Raw genomic sequence first — 15287 nt, 5'->3', positions numbered from 1 at the left:
GTGACTAATTATAACTCTACACCATTTCCCCCCTCAATATTCCAAGGAATAGAAATTTAGATTTTTTTTTTTAACTCAAGCTCTTTTTTTCCCCACAGTGCCATTTCTAATAAGATAGTAACCTTTTATCTGTGAACAAATAGATTTGGGAGCATAAAGAAAAACATAGCTAAGATCAATGACTTAACAACCCAGGTTCACTAGCATGGCTTATGTTCTTCAGAGCAAGTCTTTTAAGCAAGCAGCTCAGTTCACTCATACCTTGATTTCACATGTTTTAGTAACTGAGGCCACTACATAATTTTTACGGTAGATACATAACATCTAAACACTTCTTTATCTGACATTTTTGAGTGGACTGCTGAAGTCTTAAAATGAAAACCTGGTATTACTTTGAGAGTAGAGAGAAAAGGAGATTCTTCATAGTGTCTACATGGATAAGAAAATTAATGGCACTGCTTTTAAATAATCCTCGCTTCATTTAAAACTAATGGTTGGGCTGGAGAGATTGCCTGCAAAGCCTAATGGCCCAGGTTCTAGTTCCAAGTACCCATGTAAAGCCAGATGCACAAAGTAGCACATGCATCTAGAGTTCATTTGCAGTGGCTGGAGGCCCTGGCATATCCATTCTCTGTCTCGCTTCTTGCAAATAAATTTTCTTTTAAAAAAAAAGATAATAGTTTACATATTTTACAGTTTTCTACACAATTAAATATTCTGTCATCTTGGCTTTCAGGGATAAATATTACACTGATACACATTGTGATGCTACTTTGGTTTTTGTTGTTGTTGTTGTTGTTTTTTACTATGGTCCACAGCATGGATGCATCACCAAACCAGCTCATTCTTCTGTGTTATAAAATGGAACAGAAAGTAACCTATGTGTGATGTGTTACAGCTAGATCTTCCTCCATGCCATACACTCTGCTTCTAACTGTATGCCATGGTCGCAAGTTTGAAACGCCATCTTTTCATTAACTCACCTTCCCCCTTCATTTGACAAGGGGACTGTTTCACCTTTTTAGTGGCTCAGAGACGGTAAGCAGTCATGACCCTAAGTTGGCTTACACAACACCTATCTATTTCCAATACAGGTTTCTAGAAGCCCATCACTGGCTCAAAACATAAACACTTCTTGAACTTCTGAATTTCTTTTGCCAAGTTGTTAGAAATATTTCTCAACAGGAATAGGATCTTGACCAATTCCTTACCCATGGGATTTCTTACACACTTTTTATTGACAACTTCCATTACTATAATGAATAGAACATGATCAGTTTCTTAATTTTAGTAATTACTAAGGTCATGCACACTTGATAGATATTTTTAAGGAAATGAACAGAGAAAAGAAGTCTCCCACTCCCACTTCGATCATAGGAATCTTTCCAAAGATGGCTGCATCTACAAGGCTGAGTGCGTGCACAAAGAGAGGGCTGTTTCACAAAGTAGCTGTCTCTCATATACATGATTTTCTCTGGAGTTGCCATTTAACCTCCTGGCTCATTGAGCAGACTATCATGTGAGAGAAGGTGAACTTGGAGAAGATGCCATGAGCAGCCCCTTCCTTGTCTTGTATGCAACTTGCTCTGACTACAGAAAGTTAAAGAATCAACATTCTGTCTGTAAAAACCAAGAATCTTTCAGAAATCATCTCTAAAGGAATTTTGATTCCTGCCTGACTGTAATCACCTATTTCCTGTAAAGTCAGGTATAGGGATGCCTGAATCTATGCTAGGGCTTTTCTATAAAATTCCTTTTCTTTGTCTAGGTCACAGCTCAACTTGACTTTTATGAACTATATGTGGGAGGGGGGAGTAAAACATGCAGTCCTAGTAACTCTCTCCTTTTTTTTTTACAGAACTGGCCAGGGAACTCAATTTTTCAGTGGATGAAATCAATCAGATACGTGTGGAAAATCCAAATTCCTTAATTTCCCAAAGCTTCATGTTATTAAAAAAATGGGTTACCAGAGATGGAAAAAATGCTACAAGTAGGCGAACATTATATTATTTAACTTTCAAAACTACAGAGGGTCAATATTTGAGATAGGCTTGCTATTGGTTTTATTCAAATGTTCATTTAGAATGTTCTATAATTTTGAACATCTAGAATATTAAAAGCAGAATGATGACAAGAGCGACAGCAAGCAAGGCTTCTGAAGTGACATTCTGCTTTCTGATATTCTGTGGGTAGGAAAGAGATTGTAAGTTATAGGTCACTCTTCCCATGGCCATCAAAAATGAAAGTAGCCGGCGTGGTGGCGCACGCCTTTAATCCCAGCACTCAGGAGGCAGGGTAGGATGGTCGCCATGAGTTTGAGGTTACCTGAGACTACATAGTGAATTCCAGGTCAGCCTAGGCTAGAGTGAGAACCTACCTTGAAAAACCAGAAAGAAGGGAAGGGAAGGAGGGAGGGAAGAAGAAAAGAAGGAAGGAAGGAGTGAGGGAGGGAGGGAGGGAGGAAGAAAGAAAAGAAAGAAGAAAGAAAGAAAAGAGAGAGAAAGAAGAAAAATGTGGGAGGTCATCAGAATGCTCTGATTTGACTGTGGAGGGGAGTTCTGAGGGTCCACTTAGGGGAGCAATTTCTTGTGTCCAACTTAGTATGGGGCAGTCGAGGATTTTTTGCTATTTTTGGGTTGGGTAGGTGGTTGGGTAGTGCTCATAGCGTGGAGAAAGTTACTGTGGGTTTGCCTGGGACAACCTGACCTTGGTAATTCATTAAAATGCTGAGCACTGAACATGAGGATGACCCATTTATTGAAAGGGAAGGAACTTGAAGAACTCCCCTTATCACCAGGAGTCCAGGGATTTTAAGACCCACCTGCCCTGTGGGAAGAATGCTGGGCAGCCACATGCTGTTAGAGTGATTCTCCCCTGTGGCAGCCGGTGTTTTGGGCACTCTGGGGTGGGTGGCACAGGGCTGGAGTAAGAAGGAACCGAAAAGCCGGCAGGTTACAAGGCCCTGCCTTGCTAGATGATGGGCTGACTCTGGGAAAAGAGCGCCTTCAGGTTCTTAACTTCCTCTTTCTCCTTTTCAGCTGATGCCTTAACTTCGGTCTTGACAAAAATTAATCGAATAGATATAGTGACTCTGCTAGAAGGACCAATATTTGATTATGGGAATATTTCAGGCACCAGAAGTTTTGCAGATGAAAACAATGTTTTCCATGACCCTGTTGATGGTAATTGAATTTAGTATTCATATTTATTTGATTGTTAGCTAAGATGTGAAAATGCAGCCATTTAAAACCAAGTACACTGTGATTTGCTTCACTTAACTTCTCATTTTCACAGCATTTTTTTTTCTGCCAGAGTCTGCAAATAAGCACTTTGCTATCAAAGCAAACTTGGTAATATCTCTGTTATATACAACACAGAGAATGAACTGTGAAAGTACAACATCTGAAAGAAAATCATTTAATACCAAAAAAGTGCATTATTTTTGCCATTTAAAATTTTCACCTAACTTAAAAACTAGAGATCTTTGTTGTTTTGTTTTGTTTTTGTTTTCCGAGGTAGGGTCTTGTTGTAGCCCAGGCTGACCTGGAATTCACTATGTAGTCTCAGGGTGGCCTCAAACTCACGGCAGTCCTCCTACCTCTGCCTCCCAAGTGCTGGGATTAAAGGTGTGCGCCCCCACACCTGGCTGGGATCTTTTATTCATATACAAGTGAAGCCAAATTATGAGCCCAGTTTTACTAAGTATGCAAGGCAGTGACTCATAGTCACGCACCTAGGATAAAATGGTGAATTATTTTTGTAGAACGAAGTATCTTAGACATGCATTAAAGAAAAGCCTAATGTGTCATCCACAGGGCTTCAGTATTTAGCATGATATTAACATGTAATCTGCCATTCTTCACAAAGTCATACTTGATCTGTTATACATAAAAGGCAGCAAACTTTCTTCTAATACAATGAGCATAAAACTGTTAAGACGCATTCCCATCGGCTGACTTTATTTAGTATTGCCATCTGCACTTCCTGGTATAAGTGGGTTATTTTTCATTAACATATAAAGAAAAACATCTTGCTACTTTTTTTTTCACAAGTGGGAATTCCATTCCTATAATGAATTTGAGGATGCAAAAAGAAAATCCAAGAATATTTTTCTACTAATTCAAGTTTTGAAAAATATGGGTTTTTTTTTCCTATTTTTAACTGGAAAGGTTAGATCATCAATAATGTCTAATTTTGCATGTGTTAAGAGGTTCTTTAGACTAAAAGTAAAATCAGCAGAATGTATAAATCATGTGTTATCCACATAATGTCACCGCCATGGACCTTGGAAAATAAGCTTTCAAGGATCTTATGTGAGGCCATATAATGGTAATTAAACTAGATAAATATTACCATTATACCAAATTACTGACAAGTCATAGTTTATGGCTTCTTTTAATGCCATCTTTATTGGGGGAAAATACTAAGTAGCTCTAATAAAATGATCACCAAAGCCAGTACAAATATTGTGGTTTGGGAAGGTTCATTTTTGCATTTTGAAAACAGAATATAACACTAAAATAAGTTCATAAGGGCTTTTTCGTCAACATGTGTCAATATTGCATATTCCCTGATATGAAATTTAGAATAAAATATCACTTACCACGTGATTATATGAATTTTAGACAATTTTTCAATAAGATTATTGCTTATAGGTGACCATAACTGAAAAAATAGTCTATTTTCCTTGAGTAATTTGAATTTACAAAAGCTAAGTTGATATTTACCTTGGACTGGTGGGAAAAAATAAGTAAATTCAGAACGTGTGGGATTTCAGTTTTTTCCCGTCTCTCCTCTTGGTTGAACTTTTATGAAACTTCCTTTCCTCACCACGACCAGACCACTGTTGACGTTTCTCTCTGCTAAGGCAGAAATGCTTCTGTAGTCCCCGTAGCAGCATTTACATCAGGGCTGGGCTCCCTCCTTCCCTTCTGAGCAGGCTCATTGCACTTAGTTTCCCTCTTGTCTGTCTGTTGTGCGTCACTTTTCTTTTCTCATTTGATTCATGGTTGTAAGCAGACCCCATCCAGCTTCACCAAGACCTCTATGTATACCACAACTCTCACCTCTGGGATATCATGGCACCTGAAAACTTGACGTGGAGTCTCTTTGACTTTTCAAATCCTGCCTCTAACATCTTTTTAAATTTTTACTCAATGCTACTGCTTTAAAACTCGATTAATCATTTCCTTTCCCCATAAGTTTCATGTAGAACAATTAAGAATTAAAGTTTGGTTGTGTTGCTCATGTGTACAAGTTTAAAATAAGTGAGCAGTATTAATTATAAAATTGGTTTTTTGTGGCTTGCTGTATTCAGTCTACCACAGTATGAATTTTGCATGCTAAAAGTAGCAAGATAATTTGGCTATGAGGTACATGTCTTCTATCATGTCGACTAACCTTATATTGTATTTAATTCATCTAATGACTTAAATTATTGTATGAAAATTACTAAAATTGATAGAAATAGTGATATCTTAATTCTTAGCGCTACTTTATTATAGATTGCAATAGGCCTTAATTTCATTGTATTTCATGTAAGTGAACTAAACCAGTAAGTTACAAACATCATTCTATAATTCATCACGCATCTTCATACCTGATATAATTTGAGTCATTCCATGTGTCTGTGCCCAATGTGTCTTCCATAGGTCACCCTTCCCTTCGAATGGAGCTGGAAGCCCCCACGGGGTTGCACTACACACCACCCACCCCTTTCCAGCAAGATGACTATTTTAGCGATATCTCTAGCATAGAGTCTCCCCTTAGAACCCCCAGTAGACTGAGTGACGGGCTAGTGCCTCCCCAGGGAAGCATAGAGCCCCCAGCAGATGGACCTCCCATGGTAACTGCCGAAGACACTGCCCTAGAAGACAGCAGACTGGAAGACTCAGTGCCTTTAACAGACATGCCCGAAGCAATGGATGTAGATGAGAGCCAGTTGGAGGATGTGTGTCTGAGTGAGTATCCTCAATACCTCGCAAGTTTGGCCGGGGTCCTGAGAGATGATGGTAATGTGGCAGGGCCACTGGAACAGACTAGGAAAGTAGGCGTGAGCTGTGAGCAGGAAAGAGGGGAGTCTGGTCCTGGTGAGGGGGTGACACAAGAAAAGCTCAAGTCTCTACTTGAGGACGTTCAACTTGGAGGAGGAGTGAAGTCTGAGGAGATGACAGAAGAAGAAGTGCAGGCTATTCTTAAACACGTATAGCAAACAGAACCAGACATGCCTTCTCTTGCAGGTTGGCAGAATGAGGCATCAAGTGGAAATGTGGAGTCCCCCACTCCAGCTCGGAGAATAGCGGGTGGACTACTTGATCACCTGGATGAGAGGTACGGAGGTCTATCTCAGCACAGGGAAGGTGAACAGGCTCCCTGTCACTACCTTATTTAAATAGATGCTTGTTCTAAAAGCCAAGTTCTGTTTAGGGATACATCCCTGTTGCAGATATTGGTCACTGTGCTAACCCAGAGAGGGAGAATAAATTTAAATTCAAATGTAGTTCTCGAAACTATTGAAGTAAGCAGAACGTGGTGGCGCACACCTTTAATCTCAGCACTCAGCAGCCAGAGGTAGGAGGATCAAGGTAGTGAGTTCAAGGCCACCCTGAGCCTACATGGTGAATTCCAGATCAACTTGGGTTACAGCAAGACCCTACCTTGGGGGGTGGAGGGTAAAGCGCAAAGTAAAAGGCAAAAAGAATCACCTTCATGCCTAATTTCTGTTATCTTTACTTTAGAAAATAACTCTTGCTAATTTCTTTTATCTTTTCCACAAAGCTAGTAATTAAGGCCCTCATTTAAAATAATTCACCCCCCAAAATAAAAATTTAGTAAGTGAAAGTCTAGCTCATTTATAAAATAGTTTGAGAGAGAGTAAAGGCTCACTTCGGCCTCCTGCCACCACAAACAAACTCTAGACACATGTCACTTTGTGCATCTTGCTCTATATGTGACTGGGGAATTGAACCCAGGCCATCAGGCTTTATAAGCAAGTACATTTCATCACTAAGCCATCATTCCAGCCCAGAAGTTCCATCCAGAAAAATATATATTTGGTGGGCATGGTAGTGGACACCTTTAATCCCAGCACTTGGGAGGCAGAGGTCAGCCTGGACTAGAACAAGACTCTACCCTGAAAAGAAAAAAAAAAAATATATATATATATATATATATATATATATATATATATATATATATATATATATATGAGGGAGGAGGGGAGGGAAAAAGAGGCAGATAGAATGGGCATGCCAGGGCCTCTAGTCACTGGAAAGAAACTCCAGATGCATGTACCACCTTGTGCATCTGGCTTATGTGGGTCCTGAGAAATCAAACCTGGGTCCTTAGGCTTTGCAGGCAAGCGCCTTAACCACTAAGCCATACCTTTAGCATAAAAATATTTATGTATTTGCAAAGAGAGAGAGAATAAGCATGCCAGGCCCTCTAGTTACTGCAAACAAACTCCAGATGTAATGCACCACTTTGTGCATCTGCATTTACATGGGTACTGGGGAATGAAACACTGGCCACTAGGCATTGCAGGCAAGCACCTTAACTGCTGAGCCATCGCTCCAACCTGAATTTGGGTCATTTTTATACTGACTTTGTTCTAGAAAGTAAGTATAGAATCATCAAGGTATTTGGTCATATCTCACCAGTGTAAGATAGGTAATCTGTGACTTGGGGTTAATTGCTATGCTTAAAGAATATCGCCTTAGTGGGGTGTGGTGGCGCACGCCTTTGATCCCAGCACTTAGAGGCAGAGGTAGGAGGATCGCCATGAGTTTGAGGCCACCCTGAGAGTACATAGTGAATTCCAGGTATGCCTGGGCTAGAGAGCAATCCTGCCTTGGGGGAAAAAAAGTTACCTTAATCTTTATAATCATACTTCCTTCAAACAGGCTTATAGATTTAAAAAAAAAACTGGTGTAAGTAGTAATATCTTAGGTAGCTCTTATTTTTGTTTCTTCACACATGTGACTAAAATATGACTTATGGCAACAGCCTAAGTTATAGCCACATATAATACTTTCGTGTTACCAATAAGCCTGTCACTCAATAAAAATTCCCAAAGAGAGACTTTGTTTGGAAAATAAAGATAATAATAATAATTGGTACATATAACCTTCCAAACAGGCTACTACAAAGAGGACAAGTAGTGCTAACTTGGACATCTGTGCTTAGATGTAAGTGTATCACTTGTGATTGCCTCTCAGGAAATGGGCTGAGAGCTCTTGCTTAACACAGAAGACCAATCAACTCTGAGGGGGAAATGCTGGCCCATCGTCCCTGAGCTTTGGACAGTAACTTTGCTCTGACGTAGGCATAGGTGAGCAACATGGACTAGAGAAGGAAAATTAAGCAGCAGTCATAGCATCTATTTTTCCCGTGCTATATGACCTTCACTGGAGCTGAGATGGCACACCTTATTCTGTATGTTTGAAGAAAAGTAATAGAGCACACTCATTTTTAAAAGATAGTAATCGTATTTCATATTAAACACATTCAAATGTGTTGCAGTCAGCTTCATGTTGCTGGCAGAAAACACCCAACCAAGAGCAGCCTATGGGAAGAAAGGGTTTGTTGTGGCTTACAGACTTGAAGGGAAGCTCCATGGTGGCAGGGGAACATGGCGTGAGCAGAGGGTGGACAACAGAAGGTGGAAAGGGCACCAACCACTGGCAAGAGGAAGCTGGCTGCAACACCCATTAGCCCGCCCCCAGAAATACACTGCCTCCAGGAGGAGCCCTTTCCTAAATTGCCACCAGCAGGGGACCTAGCATTCAAAACACTTAAGTTTATGGGGGACACCTGAATCAAACCACTATAATGTGCTTGCAGATTTTCATATAAGTTACTGCACTGTTTACAAGCAATAAGCAAGAACACTAAAGCTACCAAACACTAGAGTTACCAAATAGTTTATACTAAAACTAATTTTACAAACTCAAAAGTCAGCCAGGAGTGGTGGTACGTGCATTTAATCCCAGCATTCGGGAGGCAGAAGGATTGCTGTGAGTTCAAGACCACCCTGAGAGTACAAAGTGAATCCCAGGTCAGCCTGGGCTGGAGTGAGACCTACCTTGAAAAAAAGTCTTTTTTTTTTTTTTTTTTTTTTGACAGTGTGAGAGAGAGAGAGAGAATGGGCGCACCAGGGCCTCCACCACTGCAAACAAACTCCAGATGCATGCACCACCTTATGCATTTGGATTACATGGGTCCTGGGGAATCAAGCCTCAAACCAGGGTCCTTAGGCTTCACAGGCAAGTGCTTAACTGCTAAGCCATCTCTCCAGCCCCCTAAGTCTTTCTTTTAAACTGACTTCTAATACTTAAGGAAACTGTCTTCCAACACTGACTGCCAACAAAGGTGCTGAAGGCAGGAGAAAGATGAGGTTGTGGTCGGCAAAATGTGACGGGGGGAGGGGAGGGGGACTCATGAATGGAAAGGTGAGATTCTTGGCGATGTCAGTTTCTGCTCATTGTCAAAAGGTGTTTGTGGTTTGTTTGTTTGTTTGTTTTGTGATATAGTAACATTTTTGAACTATCATTTCCTTTTAGATTAGTGGAGTGGGAACTGTAAGCATGTCCATCAACATTTTGCAGTGTTATTTTTTTAAAAAAGGAGTAACAGCATAGCTAGTCTGGCTTAGATTTGGGGTGTTAGGGATGTCTGGAGCCTAGGTATAATATGTCTTTCTATCCCTACCCATTAAAACCCCTCACATTTTAAATCCATTGGCCAAATTGTTCGTGCCTGCCTGTCATGCCTTCAGAAGAAAATGGGTATTAAAAGTTGAGCTGCGAGCTGGAGAGATGGCTTAGCGGTTAAGCGCTTGCCTGTGAAGCCTAAGGACCCCGGTTCGAGGCTCGGTTCCCCAGGTCCCACGTTAGCCAGATGCACAAGGGGGCGCACGCGTCTGGAGTTCGTTTGCAGAGGCTGGAAGCCCTGGCGCGCCCATTCTCTCTCTCTCCCTCTATCTGTCTTTCTCTCTATGTCTGTCGCTCTCAAATAAAAAAAAAAAAAAAAAGTTGAGCTGCTTCAGCGAGGTGCTGCCCTTACAAATCTGCCTATTCTGTCTCTTGCAGCCCTGACCAGTGTAGAGAATCTATTACCTCATATCTCAAAGGAGAACCCGGGAAATTTGAAGCCAACGGAAGCCATACAGAAATCACTCCAGAGGCGAAGACCAAGTCCTACTTTCCGGAATCCATAAATGATGTCGGAAAACAAAGTGCTAAGGAAACCCTGAAACCAAGAATGCACGCATCTGGCCGTGCAGAGGAACCAGCATCACCCCTCGCAGCCTATCAGAAGTCTCTGGAAGAAGCCAGCAAGTATGGCATGGAAGACCCTAAGCCCTGTGTGCCTGTCAGTATGAGAAAAACGAGCAGGACCGCGACTGCTGAAGGCAAGCCCAGGCTCAACCTGCACGAAGACGAGGGGCCTGGCGGGCCTGAGCCAAAGGTAGGTCCTTGCAGGCAAAACGCCGGGCCTTCGTTTCTTCTGAGAAGTGGGGAAATGTGTCCTTTGAGAGCACTTTGCTCACTGGGTGGGAGGCAGGGCTCAGAGTGTCTAGCCATTCTCAAGAAAGAAAAGAAGCAAAAACACAGACTAGCTTCAGGTCTAGGGTTAAGTCCGCCTGAAATTTCGGTTTCCTAACTTCAGACTCCGCCTTTTTTCTTAGGGGTTGTAGAGAATATCTTACTCTTTTTGGTTCCCTGGCACATTTTATAGTCTATCAGTGCTATTCTATTGGACCTGTTGTCTGAAAATGTTTTAAAACTGAAGAAACACAATGGCCAGCCTCAAGCAGAATGTCAAATGGGAGTGTAATTTTTCTATTTCAGTTGGTCACTAGCATTTAAAGCCTTATTGTGATAGAATTGTTGGTTTGCTCTTATACTATGTTATCCTGATACCACCTAACACATTTTTATTATTCATGCTGTTTACCGTGTTTAAATAGAACAATATTTTAACCTGAAATTTTTTCACATAGATGAAAGAAAATAAAAATGAGCTGTATTTTCTACAATTTTGGCTGCTCTTAGCTCTTGTGGTATTTCTGACCTTTCATCAGCAGATATAGACTGGGACAAGTGCCTTTGAAATGCACTTAGAATCCTCCCTGAGAAAGGTTTGGTTCACTTAAGAGTAACTGGAATATTTTAGAAAAGTTTTGTTTTACTCCTAAAACAGTGAGTTCATGATTAATTCCGATTGTAGAAAACCTTCCAGTAAACTCTCACTGACCGTGTCATTTCTTTTGCCTGCTGCCTTCGCTATCTTCTGACTATTTTCCTGTTTGTTAGAAGGGAATGTGAATTTTTTTTTTTACTTGCTTTGATGTTAATGCTTGAAGGTATTATTAAATGAGCTAGAGATTTATCATGAGATCATTTAAGAAATGAATATCACCACTGGTACTAGGGAGATAATTCTTCTTATCTTTTTCTCTTTTCTTTGAAGATTCTTTTGTTGTTGCCATTTTTAACTATTTCTTGGGCTTTTGACCTACATAACAAGGTTGGCTTTGAATATTGATTTCTGTCTTTGACTTGATCCAGTGTATTTAAAAATGAGTCTAGATGGAATGGTCCCTGTATAGATGACCTCACAATATACAGGGAGAAGCAATCACAGAGATTTTTCCTGTTAGAAAGCAACATCGAAGTTCTGAAGGAAAATTGTCTCATGCAGTAGATGAGCACGTGGTGTCTGTGCGTCCAGAGCAGGAAGCTCCACTGGCATTATGAGCATCCTGAAAGGAAAGATCACAAAGCCTGAGTAGCAACCCAGCTTCTCTTAAAAAGCCCATCCTGGGCTGGAAGGATGGCTCAGCAGTTAAGGGGCTTGCCTGCAAAGCCAAAGGACCAAAGTTCAATTCCTCAGGACCCACATAAGCCAGATGCACAAGATGGCGTATGTGTCTAGAGTTCCTTTGCAGTAGTTGGATGCCCTGGTGTGCTCATTCTCTCTCTCTCTCTCTCTCCCTCTCTCAAATAAAATTTCAAAAAAAAAAAAAAATTCTGGATTTTCACAAAGACTTCCTAACCATAAAAGTCCATAATGGAGTTGCAGCTTCTGAGAGCTAGTAATCTGACACCTCAAAGAAATACAAGGATGTTCAGGTGTGTCTTTGTGGTTCTGCCATAGTACCATAGTAACCAAGTGGGCCATCAGATGTCTCAGAAAACCGCCCCCTTTTTCTCCCCTGAAAACTCAGGTCAAAAGTCCGGGTGCGGCTCTTACACGGATGACCGCCTGCTGTTACAAGGTAAATCCTGCTGCTTCCCTCTTGTCGTGTAGACAACCATGCAGAGGAATGCTGGGGAATCCTTTGTGTGCTCCTCAGGCTGGGCCCTTGGCCAGCTCTAAAGAAATGGTGGTCCAGAGCTGCTTATGCAAGGGCTGACCTCAGGCATGTTAGTCTGATTGACATGTTGGGCTCCTGGGCTGTGTTTGCGTTAGTGTGTGCTGTGTTTCTAAATTCACCCAGTCTACTACTCTGTGTAGAGATAGTCCAGGTTGTTTCCCTTTTAGCTTCCACGGATCCCTGAATTCTGATGAGCACTTCTGTCCTTTCTCTTAACCTTTTCTGCCTTGTAGTATGGAGGACTGTCCTTTCAAAAATACATTACTTAGATCATTTTAAGTCCCCCCAAGCTTACTGTCCTTCTCTTAAACTAAGTTCCCTATTACATTTTTATTAAGTCCCCTTCTCTCTAGAGAGATTGGCTGTTGTTTCTGTTCAGAAACATGATTCAATGGAACATTTGCTTCAAATGCAGCTCCCCATGAACAAGATTAATTACTCTCAAATATTTTGTTACCTGCTCAACTAACATTACATTAGTCATTTTGCCTAATATATACCTCCTATGGCAATTTAGTTGATTTTTTTAACTGTTTTTACATAGAGAGCCATTCATTTTCCTAATGGCTTTTTAACTACAACTGTCAGCTCCTTGACTATTAGATTTGAGGTCATTTGCATAATTCTGCCATTGAAATTTAGAAATCACTGTTATAGTGAAGAATATTTAGTGAATAAGTAATAAAGATATTTTCCCTTTAAATTATAACTAGTTACCATATGGTAATTTTTCTTGATTCCTTCCCTAATTATGCAGTTGCTGCAATCCTTAATTATTCCTTAATCCATTGGAATAAATTCTTAACAGCTGTGTTGGCAATAGTCTTCTGATGCAAACATATGTGCTGATATAAATTTCAAAATAGCACTTGATAAAGTTGGCAACTTGGGACAAAAATCCCATTTTAAAAAATCATAAATAAGACCATTTAAGTCACAGGAATATGGATGTTTTCTCAAACTAATAGCATTTAGTTTTTGAAGCCAAAGGCTGCATTGTTATTGTTAACCAGTTATAATTGCCTTACTCTCTACCTGAGCATATGTTTTTACATACACATTTGCATTCAGTAACTTTAATCCTCCTCATTTTCTTCCACTTAAATTTTAGGATTTTACAAATACTTATCATGAGATTCTTTAGTAGGGAAAAAGTAACAGCAAGTAAATATAATTCTTTCTTGATTTCCCTTCTCAGAATGTCTTTTGTTTTAAATATGATGGTAAAATTATACTAAAAAATGCATTTATCAGGACCTGAGGAACAGTGAGAGTGGTTCAAGCTCAGAGGAGGAGCAGAGAGTCACTACCAGGGTTATTCGTCGGCGTTTGATTATAAAGGTACCATGCAGGTGGAGGCCATGGGGCCTGACTATGTTACAGGAAATGCCTTTCATGTGTTTGGGAAACTCAGCATGTTTGATAACTACAGAGTTCTGTTTCTTTGCACACTTGACAGCTTGTTTTAAAAAAAAAATGCCAAAAGAAAAGCCATGTCGTATGCCAACATGTGTTCTGCCTGACGGGCATGTGACAGTTGGGATGTTATCTGAGAACTCTTGGCATTGGTTACTTTGCTTTCCTTAGAGAAGTGTTTTACGTGTGAACAAACATTCTGTCTTGGTGAGAGGGTAGTTCATATCAAATGTGATATTCGGATGAAACCCCAGCAACTAATGATAAAAGATAAAGACGATGAAAAAGTTTCTGTCTCAATCCCAAATTCCTACTGCCTTAACTTGAAAATGGACAGCCAGTTCTTCATTATCAACCAGTGGCTAGAAATTTTAGGTTCCAGCTTGCCACTGAGGTATGTGACATATTACAAGTCAAAATAAAAATTTAGAAGTAGGTGTTAAGTACATGAACAGGCACAGAGAATTAAGCTGAATTTTTACTTGTAGAAAGCAATTTTTACTATAAATGAAAAATATAATTTCACCCTCTGGAAAACACTGAAGCAATATGGGTTTCTCCCCCTCCCCTGAGGGCCTCAGAAGCACTGAGCCTGTACAAGGTGCAGCCCACCACCTGTCTTCAGTACTGTGGTTAGAGCAGAGACTCACACACTGAACATGATCCACATCCCCTCACACTCTTAGTTGGTAGCTCTGGAGAGAGAGATCTTATCCAACCCCAAAGTGCCAGGAGACTCAGCAAAAAAGCTGGCTTAGGTACCCAATTAAGTCTTCATTACGGTGGCTACCAGAGATCTCTCCTTGGGAACATTTGTTCTCTAACTTAAAGAGGCATGGATCTTTTTTTAAATATTTACTTGAGAGAGAACAGGTGTGACAGGGTCTGCTGCTGCAAACAAATGCCAGACGCATGTGCCACTTTGTGCATCTGGCTTTACATCGTTACTAGGGAATAGAACCTGGGACGTTAGGTTTTGTAATCAAGTGCCTTTAACCACCCAGCCATCTTTCCAGCTCCATGATGAATTTTTTATAACATTTCATAGCTCCCTATTGTCCTTCCTAGCTAATCTGCTTCTCCAGTGTAGTAAGGTCCTGCGTCGTCATAATCAGAAAATGCGTGTGGGCCTTATAGTCATTAACTAGGAGCCAGGGAGATGGCTCTGCAGTAAGAGGGCTGGAGGCCACCTCACTTTGATTCCCCAGGACCCACATAAGCAGCAAGGTGTGGCCTTGTATGTCTATATCCCCAGTCCTTTGGGTAGCAGAGAACAGAAAATTACTGGAGTTCATACCACTCTACATTCAGAAAGATACCCACCGTTCTCCTCTGGCCTCCACACTACTCAGTGCCCACACTAATAATAATAATAATAGACTACTTCATGGCCAATTAAGATGAAGAGATTCATGTACCTTTCATCGTTTACGAGAAGCACAAATTCTTCGTCATGATACACTGAAAACACAAGCCAGAATTGTTCTCAGCA

The 15287-nt window shown here is 40.6% G+C and overlaps 1 protein-coding gene across 10 annotated transcripts in view; it reads left to right on the top strand.

Moving 5' to 3' along the window:
• Ank3 (ankyrin 3) overlaps positions 1 to 15287 on the top strand; it is a 312648-nt gene that overhangs the window by 283271 nt on the left and 14090 nt on the right. For 6 of the 10 annotated variants that reach the window (XM_045137121.1, XM_045137120.1, XM_045137122.1 and 3 more), the window contains 4 exons: positions 1859 to 1990; positions 3039 to 3182; positions 6240 to 6330; positions 10089 to 10467. In XM_045137121.1, the coding sequence (XP_044993056.1) occupies positions 1859 to 1990; positions 3039 to 3182; positions 6240 to 6330; positions 10089 to 10467 (746 nt within the window). Of the gene's footprint in view, positions 1 to 1858; positions 1991 to 3038; positions 3183 to 5651; positions 5961 to 6239; positions 6331 to 10088; positions 10468 to 15287 lie in introns of all 10 variants that reach the window. The other 4 variants (XM_045137119.1, XM_045137124.1, XM_045137123.1 and 1 more) reach the window with 1 other exon arrangement.

The sequence above is a fragment of the Jaculus jaculus genome, chromosome 18 (genome assembly GCF_020740685.1).
Source record: "Jaculus jaculus isolate mJacJac1 chromosome 18, mJacJac1.mat.Y.cur, whole genome shotgun sequence".
Lineage (NCBI taxonomy): Eukaryota > Metazoa > Chordata > Mammalia > Rodentia > Dipodidae > Jaculus > Jaculus jaculus.
Note: the sequence above shows the minus strand (reverse complement) of the source record. Positions and strands in the feature narration are given on the sequence as shown.